At 44.1% G+C, this 17936-nt stretch overlaps 1 protein-coding gene across 1 annotated transcript in view; it reads left to right on the top strand.

The window, feature by feature from the left end:
* SLC13A4 (solute carrier family 13 member 4) overlaps positions 1-17936 on the top strand; it is a gene marked incomplete at its 5' end in the record, with an annotated part of 43835 nt that overhangs the window by 9572 nt on the left and 16327 nt on the right. Inside the window, 5 exons of the mRNA XM_081958702.1 lie at positions 7840-7968; positions 11480-11616; positions 13299-13480; positions 16155-16209; positions 17543-17582. Of these exons, the coding sequence (XP_081814828.1) occupies positions 7840-7968; positions 11480-11616; positions 13299-13480; positions 16155-16209; positions 17543-17582 (543 nt within the window). The remainder of the gene's footprint in view (positions 1-7839; positions 7969-11479; positions 11617-13298; positions 13481-16154; positions 16210-17542; positions 17583-17936) is intronic.

The raw sequence follows: 17936 nt of genomic DNA, 5'->3' as shown, positions 1-17936 counted from the left end.
CTAAATTGTTACCAAGTGCCACTAGAAAATGCCTAGGCAGCTTAATGCCCCTGAGATTTTTTTTTAGTCTTCAAATCCAATTAATCACAAGTATCCTGGTCATTTGTAAGAATTTCCATATGCAGAGCTAGCCAGATTGCTTACCCCTCTTCAGTAAAGGTGAATATTCGAAACTCAGGGGTGAAATTCAGCAGGTTCTGACAGGTTCTGGAGAACTGGTAGCGGAAATTTTGAGTAGTTCAGAGAACTGGCAAATGGCACCTCTGGCTGGCCCCAGAGTGAGGTGGGAATGGAGATTTTGCAGTATCCTTCCCCTGCCATGTCCACCAAGCCATGCCCACAAAACCGGTAGTAAAAACATTTGAATTTCACGACTGAATGAGATGAAGGGTCCTTGGTGCTCTCTGAACCTGGTTGTTTTCTTGCAGGTATTTCATTATCCAAACTAGGTAACATCATCAGAGCTAGCAGTGCCACTACCTAGTTTGAGTAATGAAAGAGTCTGCTAGAAAATAACCCTCTTCAGAAATACAAACTCTAGAATGGGTAGTAAACCTATACCAGAATTGAAATGCAAAAGATAGATGCAGAGCAAGTGGATTTCTGGATTGGATAGCTTAAAAAACAATGTAATAATTACAAAATAAATGTAATCAACTGGATATACTCTAAGATTAGGTTCACACACTGAGTTAAATTTTAGTTTGATTAACCACATGGCCTGGTTCATATCAATCAAGGAGCGAAGAACTAAGAAAAAAAATCCTAACGGTTAAAATAATTAACCAGGGGAACAAATTGCCTCCAGAAGTTGTAAATTCTCCAACACTGGAAGTTTTTAAGAAGCGATTGGACAACCATTCGCCAAACCAATTTTATTGTATACATGATGTACAATGACAATAAAGGCTATGCTATACTATACTGAAATAGTATAGGGCAGTGATGGCGAACCTATGGCACACGGAGCCATTTGTCAGGGCACGCGAGGAAGGTGGTTTTAAGCGCTCCGAAGGCTTCAGGGACGGTCCCTGAAGCCTCCAGGGGGTCGGGGGAGGCTCTTTTCGCCCCCCCCCAGGCTCCTATAAAGCCCCTGGAGCCTGGGGAGGGCGAAAAAAGCATGTAAAAATGGGGGGGTCGCGCGTTGTGCATGCATGCACACTGGGGGGGTCACGCGTTGCATTATGGGTACACCACACCCGCATGCAACCCCCCTGCGCTCCCCCCACTTGTGGCACGCGAGCCAAAAAAGGTTCGCCATCACTGGTATAGGGTTTCCTGCCTGAGTAGGGAATTGGACTAGAAGACCTCCAAGGCCCTTTCAACTCTGTTATTCTATTCTATTTCTATTTCCAATTCTAATTCTAATTATATTCTTCTATATAGTATCTTAATGTGTGACAAATATTCACATGGCGGGCAATAAGGGAATTTCTCAGTAAAACATACCTCATTAGAAGAATTGCAAAAAGACATTCACAACATTTTGTAAAATTATGTATTTCTCATCTTTGGGTAGGAAGGATTCAAAGCATTTTTTTATTCTACTTTTTAAAAACCTGAATCATGGGAGGAGTTGTTATAGATGGGTAAGTACTAAAAAAAAAATGGTGGCGCCTATGGCACTGAGGAGAGAACTGGTTTGAGGGCCTGGCAGGCCGAGTTACAATACAATAGTAGAGTTGGAAGGGACCTTGGAGGCCTTCTAGTCCAACCCCCTGCCTAGGCAGGAAACCCTATACCGTTTCAGACAAATAGCTATCCAACATCTTCTTAAAGACTTCCAGTGTTGGGGCATTCACAACTTCTGGAGGCAAGCTGTTCCACTGATTAATTGTTCTCACTGTAAGGAAGTTTCTCCTCAGTTCTAAGTTGCTTCTCTCCTTGATTAGTTTCCACCCATTGCTTCTTGTTCTACCCTCAGGTGCCTTGGAGAATAGCTTGACTCCCTCTTCTTTGTGGCAGCCCCTGAGATATTGGAACACTGCTATCATGTCTCCCCTAGTCCTTCTTTCTATTAAACTAGACATACCCAGTTTCTGGAACCGTTCTTCATATGTTTTAGTCTCCAGTCCCCTAATCATCTTTGTTGCTCTTCTCTGCACTCTTTCTAGAGTCTCCACATCTTTTTTACATCGTGGCGACCAGAACTGAATGCAGTATTCCAAGTGTGGCCTTACCAAGGCATTATAAAGTGGTATTAACACTTCACGTGATCTTGATTCTATCCCTCTGTTGATACAGCCTAGAACTGTGTTGGCTTTTTTGGCAGCTGCTGCACACTGCTGGCTCATATTTAAATGGTTGTCCACTAGGACTCCAAGATCCCTTTCACAGTTACTACTACTGAGCAAGGTATCATCTATACTGTAGTTGTGCATTCCATTTGCTACCTACTCGGCCGAACTGGTCCAAACCTGTAGGAACCCACCTCTGCTCCATGGGCTTTCATTCACACAAACTTTGAACTATTTGGCTTAAGATGTTGACTAAAGCTGTTCTTTTCTTATATGTAATTTGAACACATATGCAGTTTGAAGGGAAAATAGCCACAAATTATATGAAAATAATTTGGTGCTTGTGGATTTTGAATATAATTATTATAATTACTATTATATAATTGTTATATTCAGCATGAATCTTATCACAATAAAGTGAGTCGCTCCTTTCATTGTGATATTCCGTGTAGTAACTCAGAAAGAAAAATCTGGGAGTCAAAGGGTTCTAATCAATAGTTCTGTGCTCCGCAATATACTAGGAATAAATCCAATTAAGTGTAGGAGAGATTTTTTTTTCTTATTTAATTATGCATAGAATTGCAGATGTGCTTTCTTGGCAGTAATAGGATGCACATATTGAATCTGGAATTACGTTAACCTGGGAAAACTATTCATTAAACTATTTGGGAAGAGAATGAGTTAGCATTTAAAAGTCTGAGGTATTCTTTCATTCCTTTTCCCCTTCCAGTTAGAATCTGGGTCATAGTCTGATCAAAAGCAGGGTACAGATCAGTTATTTCCAGCTACCTTTTGATAACCAAGCGATTTATTTAGCTAGCTATATAAAATAGGCCAATCAGGCTTGCTTAAGGCAAAATGCACCTCTTTTGAGGTTTCCTAATTGAATATTTTGACCCTGCTGGTATTCAGCCGTTCTGGATAGCACAAACGGTCTGCCTTTTATTTAACTGTCTACCCTGCAAAAATCTGCAGATTTCTATCTCCAGTTCAGCTCCATTTTTGTTTCGAAGGTCTTTTGAGCCATTAGTCAACCCTGCATTTTGAACTTTTGAGTAGTTCGGAGAACTGGCAAATGCCACCTCTGGCTGGCCCCAGAGAGTGGTGGAAATAAAGATTTTGCAATATCCTTCCCCTGGAGTGTGGTGGGAATGAGATTTTGCAGTATCCTTCCCCTGCCACACCCACCAAGCCATGCTTACAGAACCGGTAGTAAAACAAAATTGAATTCCACCACTGGAACGGACTATGCTTTTCATGCAGAATTGAATGAACATGTGTTGCATATCTGTGTATGCATCTGAAAGTTGTAGTTTGGGACTACAACACCTTGTCTCTTTACATCCCATGCTTGAGAGCCTGTTTCTTAATACTATTTTTCTCAAGCTTAAAGACGATGGGATACATAGTGATACCAAACCACATTCCAAAGAGGTTTTCTCTGGATGGGATGTTTGGAAGAATTACCACATGGAATTTTGGGAATTGAAATCCACAGCTCTTAAAGTTGCCAAGGTTGAGAAACAATGATTTAAAGCAACCCAGAGTGACCTACTCTGTTTTTGCACCAAGCACCTTATGCCAGGATTTTCAGTCCAGGGAGAAGCAAGGGTTGGAGTAGATTAATAATGAAAAGTAGAGCCTCTCTTTCTGACATAGACCCTTACTTAGAAGAAGTCACTTTGTGGTGGATGAGTAGCAATGTTGGATTCCATCAAGATAAAAAGTGGGGAGACAGTGGGCATTTCAAGGTCTTTGACTACCTCGTCCGTTTCTGAAATATGAAAATAAAAGTGTCTTTTTTGCAATCTTCTTATTGTTCACTGCTTTCTAAGAGCGGTATTCACACTGATAGAAAGATCTGCATCATTCATTCCGTCAAATCCAGATTTAGCATGCAGCTGCCACTTGTCTGAGTCTAGCTGTTGAAATTGTATTCTTGAATAACTAATGGTATTGGCACTGTGTGTGTGTGCTTGTATCTGTGTGGGTCTGTGTGTGTGTGTTTTGTGTGTGTGTCTATTGAGATACTAGAGGAGTGTTTTTCAACCCTAACAATTTTAAAGTCTGTGGACTTCAACTCCCAGAATTTCTTCTTCTTTGTGGATCTTAAAGGTGTCAAGGCTGACAAACATGTATAGTAGCATCTATTGGTTGAGCCAAATCCAGATTTCAGAAGTCATGTTGTCCTTGGACTGTTTCATTTCAAAAGAAACCTTCTAAGAGCCAGCACGTAAAGTACTTTCTTTGCCTAGGACTTTCCCACTCTTATTCTCAAGTATGTATTGGTGTGTAAAATGGGTGGGCTGCTGGGGGTTCACACGGGTTCAATCCTCTAGCTAGGATTCTGCTGGGTTCAGCGAACCCTCAAATACACCCCTAGCTGGCCACACCCATCTCACCCCTCCCACCCCACTCCTCCCAGGAGTTTTCTCACGGCCCATTCATCATGCCAGGTAAGTGTGGAGGCTTGGGGGGGGGGGGGAAACAGGCCTACTAGAGGTTCTGGAAGTCTAGAAATGGGCCTGTTTCCAGCCTCCGGGGGGGGGCCTCAGCAGCCCGGAGGAGCAGTTTTTGCCCTCCTGGAGGCTCAGGTAAAACCTCCAGAGTCTGGGAAGGGTGAAAAACAGGCCTACTGGAAGTTCCAGAAGTCCAGAAATGGACCTGTTTCCGGCCTCTGGAAGGCCTCCAGAGCCTGGGGGAAGCAGTTTTCGCACTCCCAGAGGCTCGAGGAAATCCTCTGGAGCCTGGGGAGTGTGAACCATTCCCCCACCCCCAGCCCCACCCAAGTGGTGCAGGAGGCTGACTAGGCCACGCCCACCATGGCCACACCCACCCAGCAACAGGGCAGCGAACCCGTTGCTGCAATTTTTGAAGCCTACCCCTGGTAAAACTGATGAGATAGGGAAGGCTCCCGACAAAAGGGATCTGGTCAAAAGTAGGTAACTATGGCTGGAACTTATGGTGAAAAACGTATGGTTATTCTATAAGTCCTATACTGTAAAACATAAACGCTAGTTGGAGTTTCAATTGCACCATCAATGCAATGCAATGCAATGCAATGCAATGCAATGCAATGCAATGCAATGCAATGCAATGCAATGCAATGCAATGCAATGCAATGCAATGCAATACAATACAATACAATACAATAGCAGAGTTGAAAGGGACCTTGGAGGTCTTCTAGTCCAACCCCCTACCTAGACAGGAAGCCCTATACCATTTCAGACAAATGGCTATCCAACATTTTCTTAAAGACGACCAGTGTTGGGGAATTCACAACTTCTGGAGGCAAGCTGTTCCATTGATTAATTGTTCTAAATGTCAGGAAATTTATCCTCAGTTCTGTTGCTTCTCTCCTTGATTAGCTTCCACCCATTGCTTCTTGTTCTACCCTCAGGTGCCTTGGAAAATAGTTTGACTCCCTCTTCTTTGTGGCAGCCTCTGAGATATTGAAACACTGCTACCATATCCCCCTAGTCCTTCTTTCTATTAAACTAGACATACCCAGTTCCTGCAACCATTCTTCATGTGTTTTAGTCTTCATATTGTTTTAGTCTCCATCATGATTTTGATTTCTCTTTACCATTCTCTTGCCTCAGTGTAAATAAAGATGATGAACCTCTGGAAGGCACTTTATTTTGTACTATGTATTTTAGTACATTAAGATTTATCCAAGGTGTAAGAGATAAGCTACTTTACAGCAGCATAAAGCCCCAATAGGAAAAGACTTCAGAACAGTGTGCGAAAAGATACAATATATATGCAATGTAGTTCAAACTGCTGATAAAGTAAGATTTACAGAGTGGAACTGAGAAACGGGTCATTTCATTAAAAACTGGGATTTATTCCTAGGCTCTAACGGATAGTGTTATCTGGAGCAAGTTTGATTTTGTGACTCTTGAGGAAATGGATAAAGTCTTCCAATCGGTGATCTCAGCCATTTCTCTATTAAGTGCAGGTCCTTCTTGCTTGGTCAAAGCCACCCAGAAAGTGTCCTACAGTGGATCCAAACAGTATATTTACTTCTTGGTGTGAAGGATGGTGCTCTCAGTCTTAACTTACCCCTAGTTAGTATTAACCTACTCAACCTAACCATCCTGGAAAATTTCTGTCCGGTCTCCAAACTCACCTTTCTAGAGAAGGTACTGGAGGGGATGGTTAGGCTTCCTTGGAAGAAACCAAATATCAATGTCATTTTGGGGTTCATTTTAGAGATAAGATTGGTTTATTTATTAATTAAATTTGTATGCCACCCACCTCCCTACCACGTTACTCTCGGCATCTTACAATACCATAAATAACAGATTAAAATAATTACAGGATTAAAGCATTAAAAAATAACAGAATAAGAGAATAACAGGATTGGAAGGGGTCTTCAAGGTATTCTAGTCCAACCATCTCTGTTCAAGCAGGAGATCCGATACCATTTCAGGCGGTTCAGACTCTTCTCAAAAGCCTCCAGTTGTGGTTAATGGAGCACCCACAACTTCTGGAGGCAAGCTGTTCCACTGGTTAATTGTTCTCACTGGTAGGAAAATAAAATGTTATCTGATTATTATTATTTTTTGTTTATAAATAGATGTTATGTTAGGAAAATCATCAGATGTTAAGTGTTAAAACATTAAAATGGTTCCATCAATTAATGACCTCTGGCAGACCTCTGAGATTAAGTGGTGAGTTCATCCTGGTGTTCTTTGATCTCTCAGCCAGTTTCAATATTTTTGATCACAGCAGCCTTTTGGACCAGCTTCAGGGGTTGGAAATGGGAGGCACCATTTTGTGGTAATTATTATCCTCCTTTCCCTGAGGCCAGTTTTCATTGGGGTTGACAGGGAGAGATGTTATATCCAGAGTCAAACAGTGTGGAGTGCCACAGGCTTAAAACTCTTGTTTAACATCTATAGCAGTGGTGGGTTTCAAATTTTTTTAGAACCTCTTCTGTAGGTGTGGCCTGCTTTGTGGGAGTGGCTTGGCAGCCATGTAAAAAACGGACCTACTGGGCCCACCGGAAGTCAGAAAATGGGCCATTTCTGGCCTCCGGAGGGCCTCTGGGAGAGCAGAGGAGGCCGCTTTCACCCGCCCCAAGCTCTAAGAAAGCCTCTGGAGCCTGGAGAGGACAAAGAAACAGAACTACCGAGCCTACCGGAAGTTGGAAAACAGGCCATTTCTGGCCTCCAGAGGGCCTCGGGGGGGGGGGGGCAGGGGAAGCCGTTTTCACCCTCCCCAGGCTCCAAGAAAGCTATATGTGCATGCATGGGGCAGTGGGGGGATCACACAGATGTGCAGGGGACAGGATACAGAGGACATTAAAATATGGGGGCATGCAAGCGGGCACACAAGTGTGAGCAATAGCGCATGAATGCATGCTTTTGGCACCGGAGGTGAAAAAGGTTTGTCATCACTAATCTATAGGAAACCCCTGAGTGATGTCATTTATCCGTTTGGGGTCAAATCCCATCAGTGTACATTGTGTCTCTTGAACGTGACCCATCTGCACAAATGAAGAAGCAATCCATAATATTTAAGACATCTCAGTTGTATCACTTCATCAGCTCAGAAGGTTGACGTGACCCAAATTATTCCTGTATTTCTTTCCTAGGAAGCCTCATGTGCCTACGTGTTGATCGTCACGGCGATATATTGGGTATCCGAAGCAGTGCCCCTTGGAGCGGCAGCCCTTGTTCCTGCTTTCCTCTATCCACTCTTTGGTGTGATGAAGTCCAGTGAGGTCAGAACTGTGTCCTTTTCCTTCCTTCAATCCAGTGATAGCATCAAGTATCCAAGAACGACACTTGACTCTTGAGCCACCATGTCATTTTCTTACCAGTTGAAACTTGCCATACTTTCCTTTGGGATATTTTTTTTCCCCCAACTTCCTAGTTTGGTGTTCGATCCCAGTGATTTCTCCCACTTAACTATGAATCAGGCCTGACCCTGCTTAGCTTTTTGGAATCAGACACAGTTGGCTAAATTAATCCACCCCAACAGATACACATCATTTCATGAATTTATAGTTCATGATTGGTGGCCAGCTTTGAACTTTTAAAAATAAACAACCAACTTACGACCTGCTGAGATACCCTCATTTCAATCTTTTTTTAAAACACAAGCAATGTTTCTTAGGGTTGGTTTCAGTAGTGGGTTACGATCGGTACACCCCGGTACGGGCGTACCGGTGCCTGCTGGGAACACCAGGTACCATTCCGGGCTGGCAAACTCAAGACCCGGGGGATGAATCCGGCCCATAGAGCCACCCTGGAAACAGCAAAGGACCAGCCTGCAGTGCTTAAGCCAGGGAAAATGAAGCTCGCAAGGGACACATGCAGCCCACCCTGAGCTCTGTTTTCGCTGGCAGAGGGTTGCAGGAGGCTGTCACCGCCAAAAATGGAGTTCAGGGCCCTGTTTTCGCTTGGGCCACCACAGGTAACCCTGACACGAGTAATGTTGAGCTGGCTATGCCCACTCTGGCCACGCTGAGCCCGGGCCCCCAAGGTCAAACACAACCCCAATGTGGCCCGCAATGAAATTGAGTTTGGCACCCCTGGTATAGAGGCAAGCTCTTTTTCCTTTTTATTCTGTTAGGTTTTGGAACCTGCAGCTATCTAATTTGTTTGTTTGTTTGTTTGTTTGTTTGGATTTATATGCCACCCATCTCCAAAAGGACTCAGGGCGGCGTACAACATTAAAAAAACACACATCCCAAAAGTTAAAAAAGAAATTAAATCCATATCCAAAAAAACAAACCGAATTTAAAAGACAATACATTTAAAATAAGTTAAAATTAACAGGCCAGGCCGGCTTGCTGGAAAAGCCAACTTTTTAGGGCGCGTCGGAAGGACCGGAGGTCAGGGATTATACAAAGCTCTGGGGGCAGCTCATTCCAGAGGGAAGGTGCTCCCACAGAGAAGGCTCTCCCCCTGGGGGTCACCAGCCGACACTGTCTGGCCAACGGCACCCTGAGGAGGCCAACTCTGTGGGATCGTACTGGACGGTGGGAGGCTACTGGTGGCAGTAGGTGGTCTCGCAGGTACCTTGGGCCTAAGCCATGGAGCGCTTTAAAGGTCATAATTAATACCTTGAATCGCACCTGGAAAACAACCGGCAACCAGTGCAGGCCGCCTAAAAGGGGTGTAACATGGGAGCACCTAGGTACCCCCATGACAACCCGCGTGGCCGCATTCTGGACCAGCTGAAGCCTCTGGGTGCTCTTCAAGGGCAGCCCCATGTAGAGAGCATTGCAGTAGTCCAGGCGAAGAGGACTCACTGAGACCTGGCACCATTTGTGAAAACTGAGCTACCTTTAAAGTGGGATTATATCAGCCATCATAATATTGGATAACATCATGCAGATTTCATTTTTGATTAGTTTCCACCCATTGCTTCTTGTCCTACCCTCAGGTGCTTTGGAGAATAGCTTGACTTCCTCTTCTTTTTGGCAGCCCCTGAGATATTGGAACACTGCTATCATGTCTCCCCTAGTCCTTCTTTTCATAAGACTAAACATACCCATTTCCAGGAACCGTTCTTTATGTTTTATCCTTGAGTCCCCTAATCATCTTTGTTGATCTTCTCTGCAGTCTTTCTAGAATCTCAACATCCTTTTTACATGGTGGCAACCAAATGAGAAACAAAGCATTTTCTTCTTCTTCATCAAAGGGGGGGAAAAAACATTCCAGTTGTCTTTTAAAGGGAAAAAAATCACCGTTAAAATGGTGGTTCTTATACCCTGACCAGCTGGATACTATTGAGCAAGCAGCCTGACAGGAAAAAGAGAAAATACTGTGAGGAAACCAGCTTGACAATTGATAGCAGTCTGACAGAATAACACGCCTTTCAAATTCCCTCAACATAGATGTATTTGAATGGCTGCAGTAGAGATAGTTCACCCATTACCAGCAATGGTGTAAGAAATACTGCCTCATGACACCTCCAACGTTGCTTCTCATATTTCTTGGAATGAAATGCAGGCATTGCTTTAGGGAGTAGGGAAATCATCTAAAATGATATAGGAACTGTCACATTATAGTACTGCAACTCCTCATGTCACTGCCGGTGAAATATAAATTAGCCTTTAGCTTGAGTATATATTTATCTTTGTACTAACTCTTCCCAAAACAAATTAGTAACCCTAGGATGTTCCTGGTTTAGAGGAACAGAGTTAAGTTACTCTGCCACATTTATTTATGCAATTATTTATAGACTGTCCACTTTAACAAAGGACCCCAGGCAGTTTATAATCAAGGCCAAGTAAAAACAGTCCAAGTAACCTCATCTAGCTAACCCTGCAGCCTGCAAAACAAATCTTCAGATCTTTTAAAAGTGCTTTCTAAATCTTCTTAGGAACTATACTTTAATTTTTTCTCCCCAGTAGAGCAAACTCGGCTGACACTTCCTCGGGGTCTTTGGCTTTTAAGAATATGAGCCTTTGTTTCAGCTACCCTGCAAGCAAGGGGGTGAAAGGGATAAAATGGAATAAGCAAGGTTTTGTGTTGTTAAGGGATTCTTTTCTATTCTTAAATTGAATTCTTCCACTTAAAAAAAAATCTGCATGGATTACTGTGAAGTGCAGGGCAAGGAGAAAGGAGAAAAGACTAATGGAAATAAGTAAAAAAAAAGTTTAACCAGGATAGTTACATCATGGCACTTTGGAAACATCCATTGGGGGTTATTTAGCAAATAAGGAAACTTGCCTTATTTATTTTTGTTGGAAGAAATGTCCTTCTGGGTTCAGTTCCAAGTGGGGAAAAAGACACTGGAGACATGGAGGCTGCTTGGAAAGATGGTTTTAATGGTGGACAGGACCACATGGTTTGAGGTCCTGGGGGAAAAGGTGATCGCATGCTTCAAGATGTTGGGTGAAGAAGAAAAGAGACAGGGATGCTGAAAGTCCCTGGTTTTATGCTCTCTCTGGGCTTTGATCTTGAGCTTGTATTCTGATTGGTTGTCAGACTCCTCTGGGGCCATGCAGGGGCATCTCTCTAGTCTGTGCTTTGAGTCCAAGTTTGGTTGAGCGTTGCTTCTTCCCAGGTGCCCTGTGGTGAGATGGGTAAAGGGCTAATACTATTATGCCTTAATCCCATCACCCTGGACCTGAAGGGGGATCTTTGTTATGTAGAATAGGCTTTTTTAATGGCCCATTGACAAAGGTGGGGGCTATTAAATAGAACCAATTCCTAGGTGACTGTAAATAATATGTACCTCATTTACTCCATCTAACCACCGACTTCAATTGTCCATAGGTAGCTGCTGAGTATGTCAAGAACACCACTTTGCTTCTCATTGGGGTTATCTGTGTGGCAGCTTCTGTTGAAAAGTGGAATTTGCACAAACGGATTGCCTTGCGCATGGTTATGATGGCTGGAGCAAAACCAGGCATGTGAGTGAATCAGCTTTCTCCGATGATTGTCTTTAGCCAGTCAGTGGTCTGCAACAAGAGAATAACCAACCGATACAGTGTGCAATAAACATTTGACAAGTGTATAATAGAGACGTTTTAAAGATACAGGCAGTCCTCGACTTACGACCACAATTGAGCTCAAAGTGTCTCTTGCAAGGCGAGGTATTTGTTAAGCAAGTTTCGCTCCACTTTATGAACTTTCTTGGCACAGTTGTTCAGTGAATCACTGCAGTTGTTAAGTTAGTAACACGGTTTTTATTTTTTATTTATTTATTTTATTTTATTAAATTTATAGACCGCCCCCTCTCCCCGAAGGGACTCGGGGCGTTGTACAGACACCACATTAAAACCGAATATAAAATAGATACACTTAAAAACCAATTAAACAATAAGGCTGTACAGGGTAATAAAAGTTAAAAATCGGCTTAAAACAACCCCCAAAATTTAAAAGTACAGAATTGAGGGACTAGATCGGGATTAGGCCAGGCCCGCTAAACTAAACAGGTGGGTCTTGAGCATCTTACGGAAGGAGCGGAGATCAGTGGTTGTTCTGATGTCACGGGGGAGGTCATTCCCCGTTCTGATGTCACGGGGGTTGGTAAGCGAATCTGGCTTCCCCATTGACTTTGCTCGTCAGAAGGTCACAACAGGGGATCACATAACCCTGGGACACTGCAACCATCGTAGTTGAGTTTTGATCATGTGACTATAGGAATGTTAAAATGCGGAGGGGGGGGGCTGCTGCTGCTACAGGTTCGCCCGAGTTCAGGAGAACCCGTAGCTAACGTTATGGCCAGTTTGGAGAACGTCCAAATCCCAACCCTAGCTGGCACCTCCCACCCCACCCCACCCCTCCCATCCTACACGGCCCCTCCCAGGAGTCTCCATGTGGTCCGTTTTGGATGCGAGGTAAGTGCCAGGCCCACACGTGGGCTCGGTGAGGAGGAAAAAACAGACCTCCCCGAAGTTCTGGAAGACCAGAAATGGGTCCATTTCCGGCCTCCAAAAGGCTTCCGGATCCCGGGAGAAGCAGTTTTCACCCTCCCCGAGGCACAAGGAAAGCCTCCGGAGCCTGGGGAAGGTGAAAATGCCACACACACCCCACCTTGGTGCAGGAGGCTGACTAGGCCACACCCACTATGGTCATGCCCACCCAGAAACCGGGCAGGGAGCCTGTTGCTGAAATTGTTAAAGCCCACCCCTGCTAAAATGGCTGTAAGTGTGAAATAAGATCCTACGTCACTTTTTTCCAGTGGTGTTGTAACTTTGAACCGTCACTAAACAAACTGTTGTAAGTCAAGGACTATCTGTAGGAATAAGTACATTACAGTCAAATAAGTTTAGAAATCATTCTCATCTTATTTCCCTTCCTGCCTATTCTCTTAATGACTCTTGTCTGTTTACTCTGATGCTTCTGTTTTACCTTTGCAGAGGCTACCAAAGTTTGTTGATTTTATTATAAGTAATGTACATATGGAAATCCCCTTCATCTTCAGCACATTATTTAGACAATGCAACGTGAATCTCCACTGTGGCATCTTTTTAAATGGCAAGAAGTAGAAAATATTAATTAAACCAAAAAAAAAAAGAGTCAGATGATAAAGACATGGCCCATGAGTTTTTAACTGCCTCCCAATTGATTCTTCTTTCTTGACCTCTAGGCTGCTTCTTTGCTTTATGTGTTCCACCACTATCTTATCCATGTGGCTTTCCAACACATCCACCACAGCTATGGTGATGCCCATTGTAGAGGCAGTTCTTCAGGAGCTGGTGAAGTCTGAGGAAGATCCTGAGATGAATGGCACTGCAGGAAGCACCATCCGGGAAGAGAAAGAGACCATAAGTATGTGATCATCCTCATTGCTTCGTTTCATTCTTTTGGAGAGACAGATGAGCATAGTCCAAGTTGCTATGGGAAATCGTATCTACACATTCCCCCTGCCTTTGCCTAAAAACTTGAAAGGGAGTTTTCTTAGAATCATAGGGCTAGAAGGGACTCAGAGGTCTTCTAGTCCAATCCATTGCTCAAGGCAGAAGCCTTATACCGTGCCAGTCAAAAGGTTGTGCAGCCTATTCTTGAAAATCTCCAGTGATGAAGGTGGCTTGAATTTGATCTAGAGGCCTAGCAACCCAAATTCCAGAATGTGCAAAGACCTGGACTTGCATTCCAAGAAAGGAAAGCTCAGCTTCTCTTCGGCTTTCCAGCAGAAAACATGGACATTGGCCAAATAACACAGTCAACCTACATGCCCAATTTTAATTCACAGCTGAATACATAAACAGGACTAAACTGGCTGGAAGAGGTTGTTTTGTCCAGTCCTAGCTGAACTCAGGACCCAAATAAGAGGAAGCAAATCAGATAAATGAAGCATATCTGATGAGCAGCTGATTTCGGTTGTTTCACAAATTAGTAACAGATTGGAAGAAAACAAATCAATGCTCCACAATTACAAAGATCTTTCATGATCCTCCTTAATTATCAGGGAAGACAAGGTTATTAATAGCTTATCAGTAGCTTTAATCAACGTGTGGAGATCAGTGGACACATTTGGAATTTTGGAAGCATGTTATAGGCCAGTGGTGGCGAACCTTTTAGAGACCAAGGGCCCAAACGCCAACCCCAAACCCACTTATTTGTCGCAAAGTGCCAACGCGGCAATTTAACCTAAATACTGAGGTTTTACCTCATTATTAATGATACTATGATTAATGATAATGAAATAATGATAAACAAGGCAGAGTTCAGCTAATTGTTCTAAGAAAAACGTGATAAATGCACTTTTATGCGCCTTCATTTTTTTCTGCTTTTTAAATATTACATTTAGCAACAATAAAAAAGAAAAACTTTTGTAATAAAATTTTCTCTTTCCCTCCTTCTCTTTCCCTCCCTCTCTTTCTCTCTCTCTTTCCCTCCCTCCCTCCCTCTCTCTTTCTCTCTTTCTCTCTTTTTCTCTCCACCCTCTCTTCCCCCCTTTCTCTCTCTTTCCCTCCACCCTCTCTCTTCCCCCTCTCTTTCTCTCTCTTTCCCTCCCTCCCTCTCTCTTTCCCTCCACCCTCTCTCTTCCCCCTCTCTTTCTCTCTCTTTCCCTCCACCCTCTCTCTTCCCCCTCTCTTTCTCTCTCTCTTTCCCTCCCTCTCTCTTTCCCTCCACCCTCTCTCTTCCCCCTCTCTTTCTCTCTCTTTCCCTCCCTCCCTCTCTCTTTCCCTCCACCCTCTCTCTTCCCCCTCTCTTTCTCTCTCTTTCCCTCCACCCTCTCTCTTCCCCCTCTCTTTCTCTCTCTCTTTCCCTCCCTCTCTCTTTCCCTCCACCCTCTCTCTTCCCCCTCTCTTTCTCTCTCTTTCCCTCCCTCCCTCTCTCTTTCCCTCCACCCTCTCTCTTCCCCCTCTCTTTCTCTCTCTTTCCCTCCACCCTCTCTCTTCCCCCTCTCTTTCTCTCTCTCTTTCCCTCCCTCTCTCTTTCCCTCCACCCTCTCTCTTCCCCCTCTCTTTCTCTCTCTTTCCCTCCACCCTCTCTCTTCCCCCTCTCTTTCTCTCTCTCTTTCCCTCCCTCCCTCTCTCTTTCTCTCTTTCTCTCTTTTTCTCTCCACCCTCTCTTCCCCCCTTTCTCTCTCTTTCCCTCCACCCTCTCTCTTCCCCCTCTCTTTCTCTCTCTTTCCCTCCCTCCCTCTCTCTTTCCCTCCACCCTCTCTCTTCCCCCTCTCTTTCTCTCTCTTTCCCTCCACCCTCTCTCTTCCCCCTCTCTTTCTCTCTCTCTTTCCCTCCCTCTCTCTTTCCCTCCACCCTCTCTCTTCCCCCTCTCTTTCTCTCTCTTTCCCTCCACCCTCTCTCTTCCCCCTCTCTTTCTCTCTCTCTTTCCCTCCCTCCCTCTCTCTTTCCCTCCACCCTCTCTCTTCCCCCTCTCTTTCTCTCTCTCTTTCCCGCCCTCTTTCTCTCTTTTTCCCTCCACCCTCTCTCTTCCCCTCTCTTTCTCTCTCTCTTTCCCTCCCTCCCTCTCTCTTTCCCTCCACCCTCTCTCTTCCCCCTCTCTTTCTCTCTCTCTTTCCCGCCCTCTCTCTCTCTTTCTCTCTTTTTCCCTCCACCCTCTCTCTTCCCCCATTTATCTCTCTCTTTCCATCCCTCCCTCTCTCTTTCCCTCTTTCCCTCCACCCTCTCTCTTTCTCTCCACCCTCCACCCTCTCTCTTCCCACCTCTCTTTCTCTCTCTTTCCCTCCCTCTCTCTTTCTCTCTCTTTCCCTCCACCCTTTCTCTTCCCCCCTGTGGGAGAAATGCAATGGAGCTGGGCTGGGGTGATGGTGCACGTGCCCATAGAGAGGGGTCTGAATGCCACCTTTGGCACGCATGCCAAAGGTTTGCCAACACTGTTATGGGCCCTTTATAACAGTGATTTTCAACCATCACTTTATTTTTTAGAGAACATCTCTGAGGTCCATGTGGGGCCCAGAGGCTCTGTGGGATAATCGAGCAATGCTTGAGACCAGCCCTAATCCTGCCTCCTTTTCTTGTCTCTTTTATTTTAGGTCTCGGTGACAAACATGGTCAAGGCTCCCTGGAGCTCATTTTCATCAACGAGGAGTAAGAACGAAGCCTGTCCAGCTCTAATGGACATTTGAACCCTTTAAGGTCACAATGAGATAACATACCAGGAGCAGAAAATGAGATATTATATCAAGAGAGATGTAGAGATTGAAAAGATTTAAGAGAGAAAAGAATTAAATGTGTTGTATTAATGTGGAAGGAAGGAAGGAAGGAAGGAAGGAAGGAAGGAAGGAAGGAAGGAAGGAAGGAAGGAAGGAAGGAAGGAAGGAAGGAACTTTTCCCCAAGGGATAAGGATAAAAGCAGGCATATTTTGTTATATTATATATAAAGGTAAAGGTTCCCCATGTGCATATGTGCTACTCGTTCCCAACTCTAAGGGGCAGTGCTCATCTCTGTTTCAAAGCCGAGAAGTCAGCACTGTCTGAAGATATCTCTGTGGTCATGTGGCCGGCATGATTAAACACCAAAGGTGCATGGAACAGTTACCTTCCCACCAAAGTGGTCCCTATTTTTCTTCTTACATTTTTACATGCTTTCAAACTGCTAGGTTGGCAGAAACTGGGACAAATAATGGGAGCTCACTCGATTATGCAGCGCTAGGGATTCGAACCGCCGAACTGCTGACCTTTCTGATCGACAAGCACAGCATCTTAGCCACTGAGTCACCGTGTCCCAATTATATTGCATATACTTGGTTTTTAATATTCAATTTAATATTCAGATGCTCCTTCCCCTCCAGTTTTCACTAGAATTATCACCAATACAAAAGAGAATCAACTTGATAATTTCCCACCCCAAGGGAAATTATCCCTTCTTTCTGTGTCCCTGGCATGCTTCCACCATCTTGAATTCCGTCTGCATAGCTCAGAACTAAACCTAGAACTAGAGCAAAGCAGAATTGCATTGGGATGCCAATCTCCAATGACCTCCCTGTAAAATGAGTCAAAGCTAAGATGCATTTTTAAAAAGTGAATTTACAAAGAGATTTCTGTAAAGCCCAAGTGTTCTCTCCCAGCACTGCAATGATGTGGGAAGTAACGGCTGCTTATTGGACAGGTGGAAATAGCACAGCTATTCTCCAAGCCAGTCTTCCACTTTTTGTGAGCTGGAGAAAACAAGGACACAAGAAGAAGCTGTAAACAAAACTGCTCTGGTCTCACCTTTTGTTCTCCCAGGCAGGCATACAAAACACCTGTTTGACCCTTCTTACATCACTTGCATGAATTTGAGCATTAGCTTATCATTTGTTGCAGGAGTGCTGGGATAACAGAATTGGATGCATGATTTCCTGGGAATATATGCTATGGCACACCTATAATTCATTATTAATGTTTATCCTTTTTTTTTATTCCCCCTTGTTATCTGTAGTGCTACAACTGCTGATTTCAGCTCTCTGATGCACTCCAAGGTATTTTTAGAGCATGAACGTATGCTTCAATAACCCTCTATATCTTTCACAAGGACTATCCTAGGGTACTGTAGTAAAACAATGATGGAACAATCTTCCCCACCTCCTTTGCTGTCCAAAACAAAGCATCCAGAAACTGGACAGAAAGCTTTAAGACTACCTGAGAGTTATATGCAGCAGCCCAAAAGGCAGAGAAGAATGCCCTTTGATGAAATTCTATGTGTTAGTGATACACTTAACTCTGCCATGGTTCCACTTTTTGCTCTGGGGTTGGGGTTTATACTCCCCTTAAAGGAGCATGTTTTCACTTTGAGGGGCCTCCTAGACCAGGGCTGTCAAACCTGTGGCCTGTGG

This window comes from Natrix helvetica, assembly GCF_964273705.1.
Source record: "Natrix helvetica genome assembly, chromosome: 6".
NCBI classification, from domain to species: domain Eukaryota; kingdom Metazoa; phylum Chordata; class Lepidosauria; order Squamata; family Natricidae; genus Natrix; species Natrix helvetica.
Note: the sequence above shows the minus strand (reverse complement) of the source record. Positions and strands in the feature narration are given on the sequence as shown.